The sequence below is a fragment of the Erpetoichthys calabaricus genome, chromosome 2 (assembly GCF_900747795.2).
Source record: "Erpetoichthys calabaricus chromosome 2, fErpCal1.3, whole genome shotgun sequence".
Taxonomy (NCBI): Eukaryota; Metazoa; Chordata; class Cladistia; order Polypteriformes; family Polypteridae; genus Erpetoichthys; species Erpetoichthys calabaricus.
In genome coordinates, this window is record NC_041395.2 from 249,266,538 (window position 1) to 249,293,233 (window position 26,696).

General features: G+C 36.6%; 1 protein-coding gene across 1 annotated transcript; it reads right to left on the reverse strand.

Annotated features, from left to right (window-relative positions):
* Positions 1-17,951: 17,951 nt before the first annotated feature.
* On the reverse strand, positions 17,952-19,807 carry LOC114645575 (homeobox protein vent1-like). The gene is made up of 3 exons (XM_028793414.2): positions 19,525-19,807; positions 18,909-19,135; positions 17,952-18,242 (listed from the first exon to the last, which is right to left on the reverse strand). The coding sequence occupies exons 1-3, from the start codon at positions 19,805-19,807 to the stop codon at positions 17,952-17,954; spliced, it is 801 nt and encodes a 266-aa protein (XP_028649247.1).
* Positions 19,808-26,696: the final 6,889 nt, after the last annotated feature.

The window sequence follows — 26,696 nt, forward strand, 5'->3', positions numbered from 1 at the left end:
ATTTTAAAGTAGGTATTATTAATTCACAATAATATTATAATAGTTAATCTCTCACTATAATAATGTTAACTTGTCCGTAGATCTTATTTTTCTTTTTCCTTTTAGTATGCAGTGATTGCAGAGACATATCCTTTTATATATCAATTTCGTTTTATAGCGTCTACACTTCATAACGATAAAAATGACTTAGATGATTTAAAATACTGAATACTTTAATCAAGCATAGAAGCATATAAAAATCAAACATTTTGGGGAAAAAAACTATAGATATTGTACACGATAAAACCAAACGTACAGAGTACATCATTGCTGTAAATACAGTATATCATTTAACGAGCCTGATCCTCCTTTCTGTGACAGCCTTCATGCTGAAGGAGCTTTAAGAATTCTGCTCCAAGCATTTGCAAAATATATGGTTTTCTCTTAAAGATTGTATTCAAAATCAAATACAATGCTCGTAAAAATGAGTTTTAAAAAATAAAGCAATTAAATCTAAATATTTATGTCATCCCCAAAACCAAGCTTTGATTAACTATGTTACTACCCTACTCGAAAACTAAGTACCGTAGAGCTTATACTGCATTCTTTTCCTGTCACAGGAACAGCTCATTCCCAGTACAGGAGTACTGCATATATAACTGTTAATTATGGGTTAAGAAATACTCGTCATTTGGGGGAATTCAAAAGTTGTTCTCTTTATGGTCTCCGTACGCTTCGTGTCCTTTAATCATCATTATTCGCTGTATTTTGTTTTTTTTAGGGTCGGACAGGGAACGCTCTCAAAGCAGTCCTGGGAAGGATGACACATTATTGATGGGTATCACAGTGACTGTGGGTAAATTAAGATCGTCAAATTAACCAGTGTAGATATCAATAATGTGAATAGTAGCGTACTTAAACCAAACAAGATAGCACGGTATCCGCCGCCCATTTTGTTACTAAGTCCCCACAATTTCTAACTCTAAAATTGGAGGTTTTGTTATAATATAAACGCTGAAAAAATATTGAGACATTCAGGCGCCAGCGAGCAACACATTTACTAAACTTGTGAAAAACCTCAATCGGATTAAACACTTATCACTGAATTGATACTATTTGCACATGCTAATCTGTTCGATATAACATCAACACACCCTTTTTTTAACAAAATGGATATGTTTGGATATACTAGTCTGTCATAAAAAAATTAAATAAATAAAGGCTAAGTGACAACGACGCACAAGAGTCGATCTAGTTTGCGCCATCTGAGCAGATAAAACTAACATAAAACACGCAGGCGTGATTACAAACCGATATAACTCCATGTCACTGCACTATATGTTTTATTTTAAAATTATCGGTTTCATTTTTTTAATGTAAATCGCACACAGTATGTCAAAAGACTTTGCGTTGTACGTATCGGCATATACATTTTCGAAAATAGATTACATTGTCGCTGTGCTTTTGTAATAAGCAATTATATGAACTTTAAACATTTATTGATTTTGACACATCACGAGAGACGCGCACACGAAGCCTCATTTTGATATTTAGTACGCGTCCCTTTATTTTAAAATACTATACATGACAAAAATGTAAGAATACAATACTGTGTTTGTAACGTGAAATAAAATAGAGTCCTGCGTTATTTAAAACTCGCGTTTACTAAAGTGACAGCACTTGCAGATGTGTTGATGGGGTGATGAGATGAGGAGTGGTGTTGTTACTAACTCGTCTAAACTGTCGAGAAAGGTTTCGGCGCAAATGTGTCTCTTTAAGGGTTGGCGCCACAGTTTGAAAATGAATAAGAACTGGGCGCCGCAATCGGGACTTTCCCCGAATGATAATAGATGTAAAATTCTATCTGTTACGTGTCAATCAGTTGTTCTTTTTTATGTAACTTCCACGACATCGTCAACTTTCGCAACGGGTTCTCAAAGAGAGCAGAGTTGAATCCGAAAACTGAGTTATTTTAATAACAGAGAAAATAAGGAAACAATTCATTAGAAAGTGTAGGGTTTTGGACATTCGTACAGTATTTCTAAATTTAGGTTGTACCTTTTGTACAGAGAAGTATATATAAGCAGTCTACATTATGTGTTTGTTGTGGTGTCTACTATCCTGAAGCGGCCATAAAATAGTAAGTTCAGTCATAACGTTCGGTGAATTTCAAGCTTTATGTGTTAAAAATGCAAAAGTATGCAATTCATTTATAGTTACTTACTACAGAGATCAGTATAGGGGAAATTATTAATTTATTGGGTCGGTACAAGGCTGTTAAGTAATTTGCATACTTCTTTGCTATTAATGCAATCAACATACAAGTTGACGTATGAACATTTAATTTCCATTTAAGAGGGTTGTATGCATGCATGTGCAAATATTTCAGTCAAAGATGAGTGCTACTCATTTGAACAAAAATGTTTTTTTCCCCATTAACTTCCTAAATAAGCGGATTCTATCCAAAATATTAATCCGTAACGTATAAATGCACAGTAAATCATTTATTACTGCTGCCTCACAGTTTGCTGGTTTTCTTCTCATGTGTCTGGGCTCTTCTTAGTCCCGAACACCTGCGCGTAGTGCTGTCTCTACACTGCGGCGTTATTACAAAACGTGTGTGCGTGTGTGAGTGTATGACTGTAGGGGAGACTGGGGACGGTTGCAACACTTTTTGCATTCCCCTCATTTACTCAGAAACTGTTTGGACTACACCAGCCAAATTTGTATACTATAAACTTACATCTGTCTGCTAATTACCCATAGTACTTGTAGTTAATTATATTTTACATATCCTGCACAATATTAATTTGAACTGAAGAAGTCAGATGTTGCAACCGTCCCCAACATTGGGGACGGTTGCAACACATATAAGGGACGGTTGCAACATGTTAAACATATATTAAATTTCAATAATTAACCTTTGCTTTTTCTCTGAACTTGCATAGTACTGTGTAAATCTACAATTATACAATAATATTAAAGTAGATTTTTATTCATATTGAAAGTTCTGTATTTTTATGTCACACGGGATTTTTTAAAAATGCATTTATTGTCCAAACATGGATCTGCTTTAAAACAAGTCCAAAAATATTGTATACAAAGTGAATTTAAAGTCACCCCAACAATTCTACTGGCTCTCAGGATAAATCTGCCAGTTACTAGAACAATTATAATATAATTCTTACTAATTAACAGTATTTAAACATACATTTATTGTACAATATTGAGAATATCAAATACAACCCAAATAAAGTTGCACAGATATTCCTAAACAGTGGCTAATCACCCCTCATATAAAGTACCCCACATCTATACTGACTAACAGTAGAAATCTGCCAGTTAGCAGAACAATTTTGGGAACTGGCTTCCAGTGAACCTTTCTACAAACAACAAGAACAAAATAATGCAACTCTTTTAGTCAGATTCACAGTTGTGGGTATGGAGTTACCAAGTGCATTGATTGTACAAGCTAGTGTGACAAGTGTGCCTCTTTCTGCTGAGGTAGCTGCACCAACTTGCCTGTCACCACGTCTTGCCACAACCCTGTCGGGAGTTTGAACAGTTGTTATCCCAGTTTCATCCATGTTCCATATGTTTTGTGACTGAAACTTGTGTTTGTCCAAAACCTGGCTTAAATTGTTAAAAAAACTGTAAACATTTGTTTCATTAAAACTGGTTGCCCTCGAAAGGCTTGTGGCTTGAGGACGTCTTATTGAGAGAGTTGGGTGCCGTTTTAAAAAACCATTAAACCAGTCAACACCAGCCATACAGGCCTCATTCCACTGTGAGGGAAAGTTGCACGTATAGTGAGAGGCAAGTTGAAAATGCAAGCCTACGAACCTGAAATAAAATGTTATAAAATGTAAATAGTTTTTATTATCTTTCACTTTTTACCGATATTACCCTAACCCTCTCACCCTCTTACTCTCTTTATACATTTCTGTTAATTTCTCTTACCTCTTTAGGACTTAACCCATAATCTAAGTCTGCTGCCCTTTGTAAATACTGTTTTAGACTCCTCTCTTGGTCTTCTGAGGACACTCTTCTGATGGTCCAGTACACTGCACGTGGTAACTTATCTGATCCCTCACTTGCAAGCTTCTCTCTTTTCTTATGGAATCGAAATAAGGTGGTATGACAGATGGAAAAGTCCTTGGCGACTGCCCTGACTGTCCTGCCCTCATTCCTAATTACGTTTGAAGCTTGTTCCAAAATTTCGAGGGGAACCCCTCTGTTAGTAACTCTCTTCCTCATTCTTGGCATACTGGAAAAAACAGATTATTTCTATTTTTAGATCCATAAACTACAGTTAAGCTGTATAGCAGAATACTTCGGACTTAAACTGAAAAAAATGTGCTGATTCTGAACTAAAAATGTTAAAAAGTAATGATATGTAGTCTATTTCAATATGGCTGGTTGGCTTGGGGACAGTTGCAACAAGTTGTTGCAACCGTCCCTGACCTGCCAGCCATGACAGAACACCATGTGCTAGCTATTCAAAGAGTCAGGGAAACATGCTAACAATACTTTTTAAAAGTCAACACCACAATGATTTGAACTAGATATGTTTTGATTAATTAAAATAAAAGCTATGGACAGTAAGTCAAAAAAACAACTTGCAAAAAAAATTACTTTCACACCTTCAAAACAGTTATTTTTCAATAAATGCAGCAGCAGATGATGAAACTGTATAGTTTCTCTCTGATGGAGAGAGGGCCTAACTGAGCATGTACAGTATGAGTATCATCACTCTAGCATGTTTCTAATTGGAGAAATAAGACTATTTGCAACCGTCCCTTGTTGCAACCGTCCCCAGTCTCCCCTACTTTGTAATAAATTGGTGACTCGTCAAAGCTCATGTTTGTTTTACTGCTAAACTGGGGCACTTGACCCCAACCCACACCCGCCAGAATTGGACTAGGAGGTGTAATAATATAATGCATCATAATATAATGCACCCTTCTAGAGCTATTTTCCTGTAGAGGCTAAGAGCACAGAAAAACGTATGAAGCGACGGAGAACATTTAATAAATCACGGAGATAAAAATAATTTGTAACACATGCAGGTATTATAATCCGGATAGTTCAAAGAAGGGCGGCACGGTGGCGTAGTGTTTCACTTCCCAGGTCCTCCCTGCGTGGAAATTGCATGTTTTCCCGTGTCTGCATGGGTTTCCACCGGGTGCTCCGGTTTCCTCCCACAGTCCAAGACATGCGGGCTTGGTGTCTGGGTGTGCGCCCTGCCCGGGGTTTGTTTTCTGCCTTGCGCCCTGTTGGCTGGGATTGGCTCCAGCAGACCCCGTGACCCTGTAGTTAGGATATAGCGGGTTGGATAATGGATGGATGGATAGTTCAAAGAATTAGATTGCTTGTCTACAAAGGGTCCTTTTTAAATTGCTCATTGTCGCTAAATTAGTTTACTTAAGGGAAAAAACTTGTACACATAATCAGGGCCGTCTTAACAGCATTATAGGCCCCCAGGCAAAGCAGGCCCCTACCTACACAACCACTCACAGGAATAAAAATGTAAATGGTCGATAAAATTAAACATATATTTATTGTATTGGTACTTCCAACAAAATCAGTTTTTAAGCATTAAAAACATGCTATAGAGCAAAGATTAATCAACACAAAACATTTGAACAATATAACATGAGCCTTGAAAAACAGAAACATTTCAACATATAAATTATACTCAATTGGTAAGCCATACAGACAGAGATGGCACAGTATGAAGTTACTATGAATTATTAATCAAGTGTTCAACATAAACATTTGCAAAATTTCTTTGCAGAGAATTGAGTTGAAGTGATGTTAACATATACGCTTTTACGTTATGTAGTGCGTGAGATCATAAACATACATGCATGAGGTTGCAGAGGTGACCATGATACTAAATCAGAGACAAATGCCAATATCCACTTGTAACACAATAACAAATATATTTAGTTTAGTATAGTACGGTATAGTATTTATTATTTTATTATTTATTTACAGCAAGTCACAACATACATAGATTAGCATGGGGCCACTATGCTTGTAGGATCCCTGGACAACTGCCCAGCGTGCCCATGCATTAAGCCAGTCCTGTACATATTACAAATACAGTACAGTATCTATTGCATAGTGATGGAAACAGATTAACCTTAGAAAGAAATGTAATAAATTTTGTTTTTGGAAACACAAATAAGCTTAACCTGAAACTGCAGCCGTCCATTCTCTGGTTTTGCGACATTTTTAATACAATTTTATGATTGAAGTCCCTGTGCCCATCCCATTGCAAGGTCCAGCGAGTGATCATCAGTCCGTCACAAGCCATATAAGTTGCCATTTAGGATGTAAAAGTACACTTTTATATCCTTTTATATTTAAAATTATAATTAAAATAATGTTATAAGAGGAACATGACATGTCTATGTGTTCATTATAAGAAGCTCTCAACAGTTTGCATATTGTAAACTGTATTTATAAGCATTTTCAACTTGATTTAAAACAAGAAAAAAATGACAGTAGCAAATGTCTAGACATATTATTTTAATAATTTGTATTGTTAATAGCATAGTTAATACAATGTTTATACAGTGCATCTGGAAAGTATTCACAGCGCATCACTTTTTCCACATTTTGTTATGTTACAGCCTTATTCCAAAATGAATTAAATTCATTTTTTTCCTCAGAATTCTATACACAGCACCCCATAATGACAACATGAAAAAAGTTTACTTGAGGTTTTTGCCAATTTATTAAAAATAAAAAAATTGAGAAAGCACATGTACATAAGTATTCACAGCCTTTGCCATGAAGTTCAAAATTGAGCTCAGGTACATCCTGTTTCCCCTGATCGTCCTTGAGATGTTTCTGCAGCTTAATTGAAGTCCACCTGTGGTAAATTCAGTTGATTGGACATGATTTGGAAAGTCACACACCTGTCTATATAAGGTCCCACAGTTGACAGTTCATGTCAGAGCACAAACCAAGCATGAAGTCAAAGGAATTGTTTGTAGACCTCCAAGACAGGATTGTCTCGAGGCACAAATCTGGGGAAGGTTACAGAAAAATTTATGCTGCTTTGAAGGTCCCAATGAGCACAGTGGCCTCCATCATCCGTAAGTGGAAGAAGTTCAAAACCACCAGGACTCTTCCTAGAGCTGGCCGGTGATCTAAACTTGAGCGATCGTGGGAGAAGGGCCTTAGTCGGGGAGGTGACCAAGAACCCAATGGTCACTCTGTCAGAGCTCCAGAGAGAGAGGAGAAGCATCCAGAAAGACAACCATCTCTGCAGCAATCCACCAATCAGGCCTGTATGGTAGAGTGGCCAGACGGAAGCCACTCCTTAGTAAAAGGCACATAGCAGCCCGCCTGGAGTTTGCCAAAAGGCACCTGAAGGACTCTGAAACCATGAGAAAGAAAATTCTCTGGTCTGATGAGACAAAGATTGAACTCTTTGGTGTGAATGCCAGGAGTCACGTTTGGAGGAAATCAGGCACCGTTCATCATCAGGCCAATACCATCCCTACAGTGAAGCATAGTGGTGGCAGCATCATGCTGTGGAGATGTTTTTCAGTGGCAGGGACTGGGAGACTAGTCAGGATAAAGGGAAAGATGACTGCAGCAATGTACAGAGACATCCTGGATAAAAACCTGCTCCAGAGCACTCTTGACCTTAGACTGGGGCGACGGTTCATCTTTCAGCAGGACAACGACCCTAAGCACACAGCCAAGATATCAAAGGAGTGGCTTCAGGACAACTCTGTGAATGTCCTTGAGTGGCCCAGCCAGAGCCCAGACTTGAATCCGATTGAACATCTCTGAAGAGATCTTAAAATGGCTGTGCACCGACGCTTCCCATCCAACCTGATGGAGCTTGAGAGGTGCTGCAAAGAGTAATGGGCGAAACTCAATACTACATAGCATCTCAGAACATATTTTTATTTCAGCCAAGAAATGCTTTCTGCTCTCTTTTCCTATAGTGAAAGGGAACCTGAAAAGTTTGGTCTTCCAAAATGTGTACTAAGTTAATTTTTGAAATTTTGGGCTGGTGCAATGTCTATTGCTACTGACTCAAGCTTACAGCATCCTAGGTGTAAATACTGTGTCAGGTTGATGTTTATGTGGAATGTGTTTGTTCTCCTTGTGTTTAGGTAGGCTTCTCTTCTAGTACTCCAGCTTTTTTGTCCCATTTTCCAAAGGCTCTGCATGAATGACCCTGTAATTGTGTGGCATCCCATTCAGGGTCATGTCCATGCCTTGCATACAGTACTACTGGGCTCCTTGACCCTGAATGTTAATTTTATCAATAATTTTTAAAGAGAGAATATATATTTATGAAATTGATTATTTGTTTAATTTAACATTGCATGGGTTTAAACAGGCTGCTTATCAGCACTAGTTAGTTTTTTTTCTTTTTTTGTCAATATGAAATTAGAAAACCAAACATTTTATGATGTTTTATCGCAATTATGAAACTTTGTTTTGTTAGATCAATAGTTTCAGTGTTGCATTGTTGGAAATGAGCCATTCAGTGATCATATAGTACAGTAGATGCAGTTGTAGGAGCAAATACAACTCCAATTCCAAAAAAGCTGAGATGCTGTGTAAAATGTAAATTAAAAACAGAATGCAATGATTTGCAAATCATGTAAACCCTTATTTTATTTACAAGAGAACATAGAAAACATATCAAATGTTTAAACTGAGAAAATGTACCATTTTAAGAAAAGAATAAAGTCATTTTGAATTTGATAGCAGCAACATGACTCAAAAAAGTTGTGACAGGATCATGTTTACCAGTGTGTAGCATCTCCTTTTAATAACAGTCTGTAAACATCTGGGAACTGAGGAGACCAGTTGCTGGACATTTGGGAGAGGAATATTGACCCATTTCTGTCTGATATGGGATTCTAGCTGCTCAGGGGCTTCTTTGTTGTATTTTATGTTTCATGACGCACCAACCGTTTTCTATTGGTGAAAGGTCTGGTCTGCAGACAGGCCAGTTCAGCACCCAGACTCTTCTACTACAAAGCCACGTGGTTATAATAGTTGTAGTTTCCGATTTAGCATTGTGTTACTGAAATATGAAAGGCCTTCTCTGAAAAAGATGTTGTAGGGCCATATGTTGCTCTAAAACCTTTATATACCTTTCAGCATTGATGGTTCCTTTCCAGATGTACAAGCTGCCAATTCTATAGGTACTAATGCACCCCCGCACCATCAGAGATGCAGGTTTATGAAGTGAGTACTGATAACAAGCTGGATAGTCCCTCTCCTCTTTAGTCTGGAGGACGCAGTGTCCATCTCTTTCAAAAAGAATTTTAAATTTCATTCATCTGATGACAAAACAGTTTTCTACTTTGCCTCAGTCCATTTTAAATGAGCTTTGCCCCAGAGACAGCCAAGTTTCTGGATCATGTTTACATATGGCTTCTTCTTTACATGATAGAACTTTAACTTGCATTTGTGATGGCATGGCGAACTGTAATCCGTGCAGTGATTTACGTGACTGTATCGTGCCTGTTTGTAATGCAGTGCCACCTGATACCTCGAAGATCAATGAGTATCCAATATTGGTTTTTGGAATTGTCCCTTGGGCACAGAGATTTCTCCAGATTCTCAGAATCATTTGATGATATTATATATTGTAGATGATGAGATATTCAAAGTCTTCGCAATTTTACATTGATAAACATTATTCTCCAATTGTTCCACAATTTGTAGACATAGTTTTTGTGAAGATTGGTGAACCTCTGCCTATCTTTACTTCTGAGAAACTCTGCTTCTCTAAGGTGCTATTTTTATACCCAAGCATGTTACTGGCCTGTTGCCACTTACCCTGTTTAGTTGTAAAATGTTCCTCCAGCTGTTTCTTTTCAGTACCACTTTCTTTTCCAGCCTTTTGTTGCCCCCATCCCAACTTTATTGAGACATGTTGCTGCCATCAAATTCAAAATGAGCTAATATTTTTTCTTGAAATAGTAAATATCAGACTTTAAACATGTGATATGTTTTCTGTGTTCTGAATAAAATATGGGTTTATGAGATTTGGAAATCTTTGCATTTTGTTTTTATTTACATTTTACACAGGGCCCCAATTTTTTTGGAATTGGGGTTGTAGATGGCAATAAGGCATGCAAGAGGAACTTTTTGCATTTACTGTATATATCCTAAGTACCAATCCTAAGTACTAAAAAAGTCTGTAAATATTAGGAAAACCATATTATTTACAGAATTAGAAAATAATTATTTAGCCAGTATGATAAGCACTGAAGAGCCATTTATCATTGTATGAGAAATTCTAGATTATTTGTTCTTCTATTTGCAAATAACACAAATTGTCATTGTTCCAGCTCTGTTTTTCGATATGCAGTTTACTGAATAAGTTTATTAATAAGGAAGGGTATTGAGGGAAATGTGCATACTGTAACATGGAATGGTGCATAAAGGAACAGCTCGATGTTTTCAAGCACAGTAATATAAAGAAGCAAAAGGGTAAAGGTAAAACATAATAAAAAAGACAGAGGAATGAGTGAAGGCATAGAAGTATTTAAAAGTGTAACAAACTGGTAAAATTGTGCGACTAGCTTCAATACAATAACCCAATAACGGTAATGTGATTGAATTATAAGCAGTTGATATAGGTTCTTAGAAAAGGTTAGAAGCTGTAAAACAGCTACTGTAGTTGCTTTAAACTTATATTTAAATTCTTATTTAAAAAAGATTAAAAACTTCTACCTAGATAATTTTAAAAATGCAGTCTTGTATGATATTGGAGTTTTCAGTAGCTTGCTTCTAAGAGATCCACATCTGTGAGAGATGACTGTTGAGTAGCCTTGTGACAGTGAATCCTTAGATTGGTGTAGGAAGAAATTCCAGTTTAAGAAAGGAAGAGACAGATCTGTCCCAAATGGATGTAAGATAAGATGTGCACCCTACCCAGGGGTAGCAATCCAACAGTTAGAAGTATTCATCCATTTTCACAACCTTGAGGAGCTGGACAGTGACTTTGGTTACCATGAAGTGGTAGGGAGTGATGCTTAGCCTCAAATGATTAATTCTAAACAAAACTACAGGAAGAGTGAAAGTAGTGAGAAGTCAAGCAAAATGACACCTTTTGTTGGCTAACTAAAAATATTACAATATAACTTTCGAGGTGTCCCAGATGGATGGAAACCCTACCCAGCCAGGGCGCCTGGATGGTCCCCGTGATGGACAATACCTCCCCTGGGCCACAAGGGGGCAGTCGCCCGGGTCTGCTTATGGGCCACTGGACTGGAGCTGGGACATTCATCCCTACCGGAGGACGTGGCCACCGCCAGGGGGCGCCCAGACAGCTGTGAGGTCCTGGATGGCAGCACTTCCACCACACCAGGAAGTGCTGCCGGAAGAATTCCCAGGGGCACCCGGAGTGCTTTCGGGGGCTCTCTTGACACTTCCGCCACACCTGGAAGAGTCATCAGGGGGAGCACCTGGAGCTCATCCGGGTCGGTATATAAGGGACCGCCTCCCTCCAGAAGCAGAGCCAGAGTTGGGAGGAAGGAGACGAAGCTTGTGAGGAGGGGAGAGGAGGTCATGGAGAAAGAGAAAGGAAGAGAGCTGGTGGAAGAAGGCATTGTGGTGCTGAAAGGAAAAATAATGAAGGGTGTTTTGGACATTCTGGTGTCTGTCCGTCTGTGTCCAGGGGTATGCTTTTCACAGAGGCAACTCAGGAAGAGTGAAACAATGATAATAGGAAACTCCGTTATTATAGAAGGATTGACATAAAGGTTTTCCCCAGTGACGGGGAGTCTTGTATAGTCTGTTGCTTTCCAGGCGGAAGACCTTTGTGGGCTGATAGATAAGCTGGACTGAACTGGTATGGAAATAGTTGTTATTGTCCACATCAGAACAAATGATTGGTAGGCTGCTGGTTCTGCAAGACAAATTTAAAGAGTTAAGAAGAGAAATTGAACTGACAAGTTCCGTCTCTGCCATGTACCAGTCCAGGTAAGCCCATGGGGTTCAGAAAGTTTAACACATGGCTCAAATGTTAATGCAGGCTAAAGATCTATAAATTTATTGAACAATGGGGTCCCTTTTGCAGCCCATTGGACCTGTATTATCTGGACTTGAACTAGAGGATCTCTGATGCATTGGCAAGGCATATGTTTAAGCTAGTTGAGGACTGTTAAAACTAGGGAATGGGTATCCTTGACTTTGGGAATATATTATAGACTTCCCTATCACATATATGACTGTGTCATTATTTGACATTTTAATCTTATGGAGAAAAAAATCAAACTTAGAAGGAGAAATTATAATAATTATAATTGCCTAAAAATAAATTAAGAGAAAATTACAAAAATTAGAATGCATAAACAGGACTTAACAGAGGCAATCAATAAGTTTTTAAACAACTACAAGAGGAAAAACTTGTGTAGGTTTGCTATTCTGTTTTAACATAGGGCATAATTCAAAAAGAAGTAGTTCTGGAAACATTTACAGTAGATCCATTCAGCATCACAGTAGATTAATAAGAAGTTAAGACAGAAATAGCTGTTAAGGCTGAACAACATGGAGTGCAGCTGTACACAATATATAAGAATTCGAGTATTAGAAAGAGCATTAGACTTATGAGGTAAGGACAACAATAATTAAAAAGGATATTAGGAATGCTAAAAGGTGGTTACAGAGTGATATTGCTGAAAATGCAAAATGAACTTATTTTAATCTTTTAGTAGTGAAAGAACAGTTAATTAGGCAGTGAATCATATTAGGAACATTAAGACATAAAATATTAAAGAAATGCTGTAAACTCATATTCTAAATTTTCATGTATGAAGCAGTCAGAGAGAAGTACTACTATGAATAAATAGCATATGGAACCAGATAACAAACAAACTAGAGAGTTTTAACAAGTTAGTGATTATATAAACCTAACACATTTTTTCAGAAATCCCTGCACACTGTGGAACTTCCTAAAGACTGGAAGTTAGAAAATGGTGTCACAAAATATAGAAAGTGTGATTGGGATAATCCTGGTATATATATAGGCTAATAAGCATAATGTGTATTGTGGGTAAATTATTAGAAATAATTACTGAAGAGAAAATTGAAAAGTGCACACTATGTCACAGACAAGTGTATAAGCATACAGTAAACAGAGCTTCAGATAAAGAAAATTATGTTTGGGTGATATTTTAGTATTGTACAAGGAAACAACAAAACATTTGACTAGACAGGAAGATACTACATTATTTTCCTTCATTTTGATAAAGCTAAAAGTAATGGAAGTTCAAAGTGTACTATTTTGATCCCTGTGAAATTAGATCAAAACTTAAAAGCAAAGGATTATAGCAAGAGGAACGTTTTCTAGATTAATCAATGCCAAAAGATCAGGATCAAAATGTAACTAACAAGATTTTAAGTGTGCTGATGACACCAAACTTAGTTATAGAGCAGAACCATAGAATCAACAGAATCATTACTGATTAACCAGGACAGAATTCAACCTTAAAGTTTTGCTTTTGTGTCATTGGTCAGTTTTGTTTTGTTTTGGTTGCCCACTCAATCTGAAGCAGGAAGTGCTGGGCGAGGGAGACTGACACACGATGTTACAAAAGAAGAGCATAGAAGGAGTTCTGAGAATTGCCTTAAAACATTAGAGTGTTTGCAAAAATTATGAATGCTGTTTTCACAGTGGGTAGTGGGGGCCTGTCTATCATTGGTGATAATCAAAAAGCAAGCAGGGGGTGAGCAATGGCCATCAAAATGACCGAGTCTGAAAAGCAGGCATATGAGAATGCATTTGAGAGAGGACGCGTCGGACAAGACAGGATGAGACACACAGGAATACTGAATAAAAACATAGGTCGAATCCTGACAGTACATGTAAGGCAAGAGATATCAAATAACAAATACTTTTAAATGTATTCTGATAACATAGATAGTATGAAATAAAGCCATTAGACTTGAATATAAAATACACCATATGAGGAAGATTCATAGAGTCATGATGGATGTGTGCATTACCCGTATCCAGTAGCATAAAGAAGCAGTTAAGAAGGCTAATAGGATGTTGTGTAACAGCACAATATGTTGGGTTCAAGTTAAGGAAAGTTATTCTTAAGCTATGGAATATACTAGTGTGAATTCTTCTGGAACATTGTGCTCAGTTTTGGCTTTTTTATTGTAAAGATATAATACAAATAGAGAAAATCAAGAGAAGAACAACTAGACTGATTCCAGGACCACATGGTATGAGCTGTGTGGAAATACTGAAAGATTCAACTTTTTCTGCATAGTCAAGTAGAACTTGGGAGGAGACATCATTAAAGTATTAAAAATTATTGGGGCAACTGAAATGGATTCAATGTGTTACTTTAACACCAACAACATGGGGCATAGATATACAGTAAGTTGGTTAGGGGTACATTTTGCATAAATGCTTGACAATTTTTCCTCACAGAGAAGATAGCAGTACATCTGGAACCTTCAAAACTCGAGTGGGAGATGTTTTTGTAAAATTTAGGTCAGTCGAGTTTGGTGAGATATTTTAGGCTGAATAGCCTACTGTTTTAAAATGAATGTAATATTCTTATGTAAGGATTCTAAAAAAATAAACCTACAAGCATTTCATTCTGTAACATATTGTTTCAGTTATATGGCCACATCAAGTGAAACCACACACTGACATAATGAGGATTTTTCCTACATGAAACATTTGAAGGAGTCAGTCGACATATTTCAAGTGATCTCGGTTGACAGTGAGTCTGTGCAGAGGGATTGCTGAGCTAAAAAAAATTTAGTCATTATTCTATTAAAACATTTATATTGGTGTTTTTGTGAAATGTTAGAGTTTATATGTTTCACAAGCTATTATGTATCTGCTTGCTTCAATGAGGACTTCCATTACTCTTACAACAAAAAACAAAAAAGCAACTTCAAAAATATATTGCAAAATTATTTTTAAAGTCTTGCGAGTGAGCAAAATTCTGTGTTTTTCCTCAGACTATTTTTTTATTTGATATTTTTATGTGTTTTTCTACTTAACCTTCCCACTTGTATTCAAATAGGCATTAATACAAATAAATGTAAGATTTTACAATTCAGAAGTAGACATACCAGATGTAATAACAAAATGAAAGATCTGAAATGTGAAAGTGTAACTTTTGAGGAGACTTGCCAGTCATAGTGATGTCATCTCCATCCATAACCAGTCAGTGTATGGAAGAGGCTAAAAAGGCTGCTATGTAACCTATCACCTTATGTCAAGTACAAGATAATGGAGGTTATTCTTAAGCTGTAAAATGCACTTTTGATGCCTGTTTCTTGCCTGCAGCTTTCATCTTCATCTCATCTCATTTCATCATCATCTGAAACTGCTCTTCCTGGTGATGGTTGGAGTGACAGCAGGCGAAGCAGGACAACCCAGACTTCCCTATCCCCAGCTACAGAATTCAGATCTTCCTTGAATATCCAGGTGTTCCCAAGCCATCTGAGAGAGAGAGAATTCCTTCAGTGTGTCCTGGATCTTCCTCAGGGTGTCTGCCAAGTGGCATGTGCCTAGAGCAGTTCCTGGGGTAACCACTGAGGGGACATCCTTACAACATACCCAAACTACCTCAACTGGCTTCTCTTGACATAACAACGCTTAATGCCAACTGGCAGTTTAGGAGTTCTCCAACAAGAACAGAGGGGCACAAGTAGAAACTGGTTAATAGAAAATGCTGTACAATTACTACTATTACTTCAAACAGAGACACTGTACATAGACAAAATGAAGAAGTTATTATTTAGTGTGGCAGTTGGTAGTACTTTGGGGACAAGTAAATCTTGACATACTATAATGATATTTTGCAAAAATTAGATGAATGGTCAAAATGTTTCTTAAGTTCATATGTTAAAAGTATTAGTAGACTGATTACTGATATTTACTTTTCAGAATGAACTAATCGTTTAAGCAAGAATATGATGTTAAAACTATGTTAATAAAGTAATTTTTGATAAAACATCATAACCTGCATTGCTCAAATGTATCTTTAAAGTTCTCAAGCCTGATCAAAATAAAGTTACATATCCAAGTAGCTGCGGTGGGTTGGCACCCTGCCCAGGATTGGTTCCTGCCTTGTGCCCTGTGTTGGCTGGGATTGGCTCCAGCAGACCCCCGTGACCCTGTGTTCGGATTAAGCGGATTGGAAAATGGATGGATGGATGGATATCCAAGTAGGTGTATCTGCTTCACATCAATAAAATCAGTAGTTTAGGTCAATCAAACACGAGTAGCCTTATGAATAACTTTGTTTTCTGCCTTAAGCATTTTTTTAAGTCTCATAGTTAACTTGAACCATTAGATATTAGCAATTAGATTAGTTATAACTAATTTTGTAAACTTTACAACAAAGTCACCTTGGATCTAAAATAACAGTATTTCTGACAAGTATATTAAAATATACATATTTACTTTAAAATCTACTATGCATAAATAGTATAATGTATCTGCAGTGCCAAGGCCGCCGGGTTTTAACTGTTCATCCATTTGCTGTGTTTGCCCATAACAGACCTTTATACAAAATCTCACCAACAGTTCTGCAAATTCAAGGATGCATGCGTAATTATATTATATTGAATATTTGAAGCATTTTAGGATAGTGCTTTTCATAAAAACAAAATATACCATAAGGACTGTTTGGACTACTCATCTATTTACTATATTTGCAGCAAGCAGTACCTTTTCAAATCTTATTTGACAGAAGAAATATGCAAAATCAAGGCCAAAATGTGAAAAAGAACCATGAATTCAGTAAATTGTTTTCATTATATCTAAGTGCCATCAGACCTCAAAGAGAAAACTGCCTGCTGGACAGTCAATGTTTTGTGTTTGGAATGTACTGAAACACATTAGATATTATACAATATTAGATGAAGTAAAAAGAATCCGTTAATAGACAAATAAATGATTACAATCATCAACATTGTGCTTCAAAATGAAAATAATTTCAGAGATATTCATTTCAATAGTATGAAATAGAAATGGAATACATGTGTCTTTAAAAAAGGGATGGAAATTTGAATGTCTTAATCGTTAATGTATGAAGAACATTAAGTAGACAATAGTTAACAAAACTTAGTTTTTATATATGATGATTCTATTACTTTAAAGTGTGACATTCAACATTTATCATAATTTTTAATGTTACCAATTACACTAACATTTTTTGTAATGATAAACTGGTTTCACCAGTACAGCTTTATCAGTCAACTCCAACTTGTGGCCATTGTAGGAATATATTATGGGCTTCATATCATTCACAACCAAAAGATAAGGGTTGTTGAGCCTGCAGTTTTTCATGCTGTGGGTTTCACAGGCTTATGCTTTTCAGTAACTATCTAAACTGTACACAATTTGAAACAAATGCACACTAGTGGCATGTGAACAAGAAATATAATGAATTTTCAGCTGTCATCTCAATGAAGATTTGGTTTGTGATACACTTTATGATACAACTCAATGCTGAAAGTTTGATTGTGTAGAAATTAAAATAGTGGTGTGAAGCTTAAAAATGGGCTTGAGAGGGCCAAACGTTGATGTTTTAATTGTGAAGAGCTGGTAAAATAGAAGGCAGTATTTAAAAACAATTAATCTAGACAAACAGACTTTCAATTTTCTGTTATTAAGTAATTCAAATACAATTTTACAAAACAGTATTTTAATAAAACAAAACATATACAGTAGGTCTGTTTTCTGGGTAACAGGGATTACACAAAAGTATTATGTATACACAGTATATACAATATTCATCTTAAAATATTCTCTTATACACATATTTAACAACAGTTAAAACACTGTAAATACAGAATCAGATTCCTAGAAACACAGCTTTATCTTATAACTGTCAGACATTCTCCTAGTGGAAAGAGTTAACGATCATCTCATTTCCCATAGAATGGAAGGAATTCACTCAAAGAGTAATATTTGGATTTAGGAGATAAAACTTCTAAAAGTAGGGTGAAGTCATGTGAAGACCAAGTTTAGACTGTACGGCCGTCATTGGCGGCAATGAAAGGTGTTGAGGAAACCACGGGTGAAAATGTAGCGTGCTTGGGTGTTCCACTGCTGGGTATGAGGGGTGAAAGATGTGCTGCTGGGGAAAGCTGAAGTGCTGCATGGAGGCTACTGCAGGGTAAACAATTTGATGTGCTACAGGACTGCGATAGAAATAATCTGGACAGTTGTCTTGTGCTTCACGCTTTAATTTCATTCTTCGGTTTTGGAACCAAGTTTTTATCTGAAACAAAAACACAAAAATAGTATAGTTAAAAGAGAAATTTGAAATAGAAAGACTTTTTAAAGCTTCTAAAACTGAATTTTATTTGATAAATGTAAGCTTTATATCATGTTTAAAAAAAATTAGTTGGAAGTATAAAACTGCATTACAGTTTTGGGAAATTTGGAATTAATTTTCTAAATCTGCTTTATCTTGAGCAGGGTCACAGGGAAGCTGGGGCCTACCGCAGCTTGCATAGGGCGCAAAGCAGAAATAATCCATGAAGGGCTCCAGTCTGTCATATTGTGAACTCACTCACACACTAGGGTCAATTTAGCATCACCAGTCCATCTAACCTGCACGTGTTTAGACTGTGCAGCACTTGGCAGAAACCCACGTGGACACAGAGAGAACATGCAAACTCCATGCTGGAAGGAGTCAGGACATGAACCCTGCTCTTACTGCCACTGACTACCATACTGCCCTTAATTGCACCAGTCACAACACAATATAAAGCTAACTAAGTCCTCTATGAGCCAGAACCAAGTCCCAGACAACAGAATTAATTGATTAATAGTTATTTTGATTTTGTGTTCATTTATTTATATGATGCAATAATATTATTAGTGTATAGCAAAATATAAATGGTGTTTTCTATCATGCTTCTAAGTGCACTGCCATTCTTACCTGAGTTTCAGACAAATTCAGCTTTGCAGCGATTTTTATTCTTTCCGATGCACCTAAGTATTTGTGACTGCTGAAGGTCTTTTCCAGCTTATGTATCTGTTCATATGTAAATTTGGTCCTCAGCTTGCGTTGAGTGCAGCCGTCTTCTTTAATGTCTTCATTGTAAGGGGACTGGTAGTCCGACTGTGCAGACTCGCTTTCACAGTCAGATGAATCAGCTTTACTGTCTGAAAGTAAACACAGAAGATCTGTTATTATGTCATTGCCATATCAAAATCTAAGTTTAGCATTATGAAGGATTAATAAGGGGGTTCAACTGCATAAATGAATTGTAAAAACCCATTAATATAATGCCATGCTGACAACGCGGGTAAGAAGAAAATGGCCAAAGGCAGAGAAATCAGGCTAACTGGAACATAGCACTGAAAGGTTGTCATTATCATGCACTCGGAGCTGAAAATGCAGACCAACTTGTTACTTAGGTCACCTGTCACAGTAATTGTATGATGATAATAACAGGAGACATAATATAGTTAAGTTTGATCTACGGTGTTGAAGATACTTTTTACTGTACTATTTTAAGCAGAAACAAACAACTAAATAAATAAATGCTTACCCACGGAAGAAGAGCGAGTCATACTCTCCTCGGCAGGTGATCCCACTGGCCAGTTAATTCGTTTATCGTCAGTATCTTGAAGTAAATGTTTGGAATTAAGATTCGACTTTAGCTGCACAGAAGCCTTGCAAAATGACGTGGGCGGTCGAGGTTGAACCATACAAGGAATGTGCGGCTTGAAGTAAATTCCCGTTCCTTGCTCTTTGTCGAGGTCCGATTTCTCACTTAAGGATGCCACGGTGTGGCTCTGGGAGAGCCATTCAACTGTATAGGATTTTGACATTTCCTTCACTTGACGATGCTTGCAGTGTCGAAGTGCCTTTTGAGTCAATGGAGCTGTTGCAATCTTGTCTTGTTCTTTTTATACGTAATCTTCGATTTGTAGAACAAAAGAAACTTCAAAGACCAGATAAATGGCAAGTCGTTGAGAATGATAAAGGCAATAAATGTATCCATTGTCGGTTTAGCGCATCGCTTAAACGAATTAACGTGGTGCCAGAGCGTCTGTGAGAAACCCTGCAATTCAAAAGTATTTATTTATGTGGTTAAATAATTGGGAAATTTGACAAATCACAGTGTTAAAAGGAAATCTACGTTAAATCTAATCTAGCAAGAGCACAATCAAAGATAATTAAAATATTTAACATTCTGAAATTGTTTTAACTTCGTGGTTCAAGCTCAATCGAATTTTACACCAACATGAGAGTGTAGCTTCATGAATTTTAACTTTTAAAATCAGGTTTAAACAACCGCCACTTCGCTATCTATTTCGATTTGCGATTCAGTACGCAGTTTTCTGATTTCGAGTAATCTTCAGGCACTTCTTAGCGCTTTTGCTTTCTTGGTTTTACTTGTACAGTTGCTTTAATTTTTATTGAAAGTGTGAGTCATGATACACTGTACCTTGAAGTAGTTAGTAGTTGAAATGATTGACTTAAAGTAACCCTTACTAATATGCCGACTTTACCTGAATAAAACCTTGTCAGTGCCTAACATGTGAATCAATGTGAATCCCTCATCACTAAGTTAAAATATCTCATATTATGTGAACCATATCATGTAGTTAGAATATATGGCTGGATGTGTCAGTCCGTGGCAGGGCACATTCACACCAATGAAAAAAGTGTAAAAAAATGTCATTGGCATATGGAAGGTGGCAAGGTTACCCAGAAAAAATGGCATATGAAAGTTTTGTCTAATTGTTTAATTGTATACATAATAAATTTAAATATATCAAAAAAAAGTTTAAAGTTCAGTATTATTTGGACTGGAGTATAAATCACTGCTGCCGTTTTCCTTAAGCACATAATACACTCAGCAAGGCGTGTCTCAGAAATTAATCTCAAAACGTTGTGTCTGATTATGTTCAGGAATTATGTGGTATTCACAATGAACGATAGCACTTATTAATGGTTAATGTATGGTTAGCACACATACAAGTATACATTCACCCATAAATATGACGAAATATAGTTTGCCATGACGTCCCTACGCTGTCTTTCGATCGATCGGTAAATTAGTTCAGAAATCGATCATGGGTACTCTCTGATTTCTGTCGACACTAAGTCATTTTAACTAAGTTACTGCCACACTTTAAAGTTTTAACGGGTTAATATGTAAACAATTCAGAAATGAGGATGCAAAACATGCCTTTACTAAGATAAGAATCAAAAAAGTTAAAAACAATCCCATCTTACAGTATATGCTTCCAATTTTGAATCATTTGTTTTTGAACGAATGCTCGTAAGGATTCCAGTAATGTAGATGTTTTAGTTCAAGCACGAAAGGCAGGAAAGCCTTACTTGTTATCCGAGTTTTGGGTTTACAGAATGCGTCGTTTACTTATCGTTTATAACTAACAAGTAGCAATAACTCGTATTTTAAGTCTTTCAACGCTAAATATTATTGTTGATGATTTTATGCATTTGTTTTACAGATATTGTACTACGGAAGATTTCTACATGCGGTTACGTGTTAAACTATTTGGTGCAAAGGCACGGATCTCAGGACCCTGTGCTTTCTTCTTCTCGTTGTGCTATTGTAATTCAAGGACTGTAGGAGACATACTGGCGCCCAGCACTAGAAAAGGCCATTTACAGGTGATAACGATTTAATGCTCCTTGAATGACTCCACGCTGTATGTCAAGCAAAAGTCACTTTCTGCGGCGATATCACCAAGCACATGCAAATCACTTATTTGCCGGCTTGTCTAATGTGCACTATTTGCAGAACCCGGCCCCACCACGCCCCCCACGCCTCAAGATGGAGCGGAAAATCTCAAACTCCACCCTTTCATTTTCGGCACCTGACACTCAAATCGTCTTTAAGCTGTGGCGCAACCCACTGTACGTTAAGAATGAACGTTGAGCATGACTGAAGTTGAAAAGCACAGTCGTTCTTATGCTTTTTGTGAATATTCAGCAATCCACGTCATTTGCATGTCGATTTGATTTTAAGCAGTCTGCCTTCGCTTCGAAAATAGCCGATCATAGCTCACTCATAGCTCACTTGTCATAGCCGCCCCTTCCTGCAGAGGCTGATATTTTTCTGCTGGCCTACATAGTCTAGAGCAGGGGTGCCCACACTTTTTCGGCATGCGAGCTACTTTTAAAATGGTCAGGTCGAAATGATATACCTACATTAAAAATGCTAATATATATATATATATATATATATATATATATATATATATATATATATATATATATATATATATATAATATGAGTATACTTTATACATAAAATATGTTGTTGTACCTTGCATAACTTAATAACCCTTATGGCACAATAACAATTCAATACATTTATAGGCACTACAGTATTTGGATTTAATAATCTTCATGTGGGAAAAGGCTGACTCGCATAAATATGTAGAGCCGAATAATGCAGTCAAAGAGGTAACACATTTCCTCATGTTTGGGTACTTTTCCTCTGTGAGAAAGTTCCAAAACTGTCCATGAGCCCCATACTTCAGCTGAATGTCATCCTGTGGTTTCAAAATCTCATCCTGCACTGTAGAGGAGTTTTAGGTGAAACGGTGTTGCAATTTTTGATGTGGGTGAATCACCCTCAACATCTTCCCTAAATGCAGCGTTTCTCAATCTTTAAGTATTTGCGACCCGAGTTTTCATAACAGTTTTAATTGCGCCCCCCTAACGTTTTTTTTGAAACCCTAATATAATTTATTCCTATATTTTTTTTGCAGCCGATACACCGCTACAAGTTTAACATTTTCCTACGAATAGCGAAATTACGCCACATACGGCAACATTTGCGCCCCCTTTTGCTTCGGTGTGTCTGCCTTTGTATTTAAATTCAGCGAAGTGAAAAATGACGGCTGTCCGATTAACTGCGATTTCAGTTCCCTCTCCTTTCTCTTTCTCAAATCGCTTTTCGGAAGGAAGTCAGTTTCGCAGTTTTTATGAACAGTTCGAAAATGCCTTTCCACATTTTCCTTCTTTGGAATATCAATAATAGATTGACAGATCAGACAAACGCACTTTTTTTTCATTGTGAGAAAAAAAAATCCTCTTCCAATTCCACATCCAGCCCATACCCTCCCCAAACAATTTTTTTTAAAATCCATTCTTTAGTCGATATAAATTGGAAGGCTAACTAGATCACTTAGATAGCCAGAGTTTTGCAGTAGCTCGCGCGTTTGATCGTGCGAGCGGGATGACCAGTGTGTTAGAAGAAAAGAGATCTCAGACTGGCCGCCCTGTACGTCAATCAAATGACAAATGCCATAGGTAGGATATATGATAGACTAACATTAAAAAAAACATTTTTTGAATGCAATGCGATCTACCTTCACTACCTTTCCGATCTACCGGTCGATCGCTTTCGACGTATTGGGCACCCCTGGTCTAGAAGAGTTCTCTAACTCGGCCCTGGGGGCCCATGTGGTTTCAGGTTTTTGTTCCAACCAGATTCATAATCAGTGGCAACAAGTCATATCACTGATCTCATTTAATCAACTTTTTTTTCTGTTCTCTTATTCTACATTCAGAAAAGCACAGCAGCATGAGTTTACATTTATAATACATTTAGAAATATTTCTATTTTGCTATAGCTTTAAATGCTTAACTCTCTTTTGTGATTTCATTATATTTTGCCCTTTCTCTGTGCAGTTTGCCCCTTCATTGTATCTTAATAATGACAATTAAAAACGAACAGAGCAGACACCCAGGCAAACAACACTGAATCATGAAAGGCTGCAACAACTTTAGCGTCAGATCCACTAATTAGTAAATAATGGATTAATTAAACTAGAAAAGCAGAAATGAAAATCAAGATGAAAATATTGTTAAAAAGAAAAAATATATTATTCCCATATAACTGCTTGGTACATTTTAATATATGTGTATTTTTTAAATTTTTTTTTTACTAAACTTCGTTTTCTAATTTCTATATTGTTCCCAAAACACAGAATCTGGGAAATAACCGTTCACCTAATTAGCCCAGGAATCCAGTTAAAAACAGAAGCTGGTTGGAACAAAAACCTGCAGCCACAGTGGGTCCCCATGACCGAGTTTGGGAAGCACTGGTCTAGAGTCTAGAGAGAATTACTGTATTTATTATTATCAGGCGGCATCACTAATACGTAGTCGTTTCAAATTGTATTAATTTTACCTGTAAGTATATTTTGACATGAGATGACGGAGGAGATGTGCTGGTAGGTTTAAGAATGTCTTTTATTAAAAGAGCGAAGTACGCATGTCGGCAGCTCACCTGTTACACTAAAAAAATACTGCACTAAAAACACAAAAAGAATAAATTACTTTACCCATCACCATATTGAAACTTTAATAAATACCCTCTCCTTTTTTATCAAACATTTAGAAAGGTTCTTTTGTGATGATGGCATTTGTTTTATCTGCATAATTATCTTTAAACTAAACGAGAACATCTTTTCCAAATAGCAATAAACATTCATCAACCTCTCTTGGCCTTCTAATTGGAGACGCGTTATGAATATTTAGTGTTTATGCTGATTTATTGCTTTTGATCAGTTTCACTAACTTTGATGTATCACAATAAAGGCGTTACCGTTATTAATCTCTTCCAGGACTTGTTCCTAATAACGCATACAACTTTTATCCTCTGAAAAACGCAGAAAAAAAAATCCAAACGACAGGTAGGGCGCCTCTAATACTGTATGCTGAATGCAGCAGCGCTAAGGGTGCCACCTGCTGGTAAAACACTAGAGTGACTCTTCAATGTGATCGAATCCTTTTCAAAGGTGTGTTACTACTGTGTAGTTTCCACATCGTTACCATTATAATAATAATAATGATATTAATGATAATAATAGCACCAAACTTGAAGAAAACGAAAAACGTACACATACTGACTAAAGGACAAAAATAATAATTGCTCTGGATGCAGAATACTATAATTACTTTATATAACACGAACGTTTATTAATGTCTAGATTAAACCATGATTGCAAAAAAAAAGTTGCTATAACATTTGAAAACTAATAACTTGTTTAGTTTTCTCATTTCCGAAGCTTTAATTTTTTAACTATGAATTTAACTGTAAGCAAAGCAGAGCGCAATCCTGTACGGGATGGGTGTGGTTCAAGTGTATGCAATATATGTAGGTAATATTATTTTGGTTATTTTTTCCTTTTTTGTATTATTTGAAAATGTTTTACAGATCACTGTAACTGTTTGTACATTTTACCTCGTAAAAAGGTGGAAAAATACCTCCTTCATATAAAACGAAAACAAATAAAACGAACTGTCTGACCCCAAACTGCTAATTTATACAGACTTCATATTATGTTGCACTTAATGTATCCGGTAACTTGTTTCACTAAGCTTCTCGAGTCGGCTGGTTTTCCTCTATCTGTTTCCAGTAGGCTATGCACATTTTTGACGGATAAACAATTAGAGACTTAATGAGCAGCAAATTTCTTTCACGTCTTCTCTTTCATCCTCGCTGACAGTTAGGGCATAGATAGACAACTGGCTCCATGTCCCCGCTGTGCGCAACTATCACTTTCTAAAGGAAAGTTGTTAACACAAATACAGCGCAGCCTTGGCTTCTCTCATGCAGTTGTATATTCCGACAGCACACCTGACTTGATGTCAACGGTTAAGGAATCCTTCCATTGTCATGAATTCTTTATTTTTTTGTCTGTGGTAGTAAAGTGAAATCCAAAATATACGACAATCGTTATAATTAATAATTTATAACCATTTAGAACAGCTGCAGCGATATCAATAACTGAATATTGGGCATATCAAATTAAATAATGGCATTAATTTTAAAATAATTATCAATATATGGGTAAGAGCAGGAAATTAGATTTTGAAGACAGCATTGGCATCGTGGAATTCATTCGGTGCTGTAATTTATAACTGAAAATAAATAAAATAAATAACCAACACAAAAAAAACATTTATAAGACTGTTCCTAGATTATGTTTAAACTAGACGATGTAGATTTTGGAGAATCGTCTTCTAAGGTTTATTGTACCAATATTGTACCTAGAGTATTTTCGGAAAAGATATGTTATTAAACTGTTGTTTGATTATTCTGCTGATTAGTATGATCATTAGTCCCTTCGTTTTGTAACTTGTGAATCCAGTTGACGGTCGCGAGGAGCGCCAGCGCAAATGTGGAGGAACCGTAGGATGAAGCGACAGATCATCGCAGGGCACACAAGCACTAACACTGATGAGTCCTAACGCCTCATGCCTTTAGGACGAAAGTTTTGATAATATGGAAAGAAAGAATATTGAGCAAAACTACACAAATTGCTAAACATTGACAAAGCATACACACATCTATCTATCTATCTATCTATCTATCTATCTATCTATCTATCTATCTATCTATCTATCTATCTATGGGCTTGTATATTTATGTTGTCTTTATATTCTAAGTGTGTGTGAATAAATATACATATTTATATATATACATACTGTATATATATATATATATATATATATGTTTCTGAACTTTTTTGTTAACTGTGTTTATCAAGAGTTTCAAAAACAAATTACATCACTTTTTTACTTCTTTTGCAATGCAATTTTCCCAGCGTCGAAATAACTTTTAAAAGCCCCATTTGTACTTCTCCCGCCTTCACCGTTTCCAAGGAAAATATAAAAGTGCGGAAACTTTTTGAACGCCCTCGTGTGTGTGCGTGTGTGTGTGTA

Coding starts and splice junctions, on each gene's coding strand:
- LOC114645575 (XM_028793414.2), bottom strand. CDS start 19,807: ATGTCAAAATCCTATACAGTTGAATGGCTCTCCCAGAGCCACACCGTG. Junction 19,136..19,524: donor GACTCGCTCTTCTTCCGTGG/GTAAGCATTTAT, acceptor GTTTACTTTCAG/ACAGTAAAGCTGATTCATCT. Junction 18,243..18,908: donor TGAATTTGTCTGAAACTCAG/GTAAGAATGGCA, acceptor TTTTTGTTTCAG/ATAAAAACTTGGTTCCAAAA.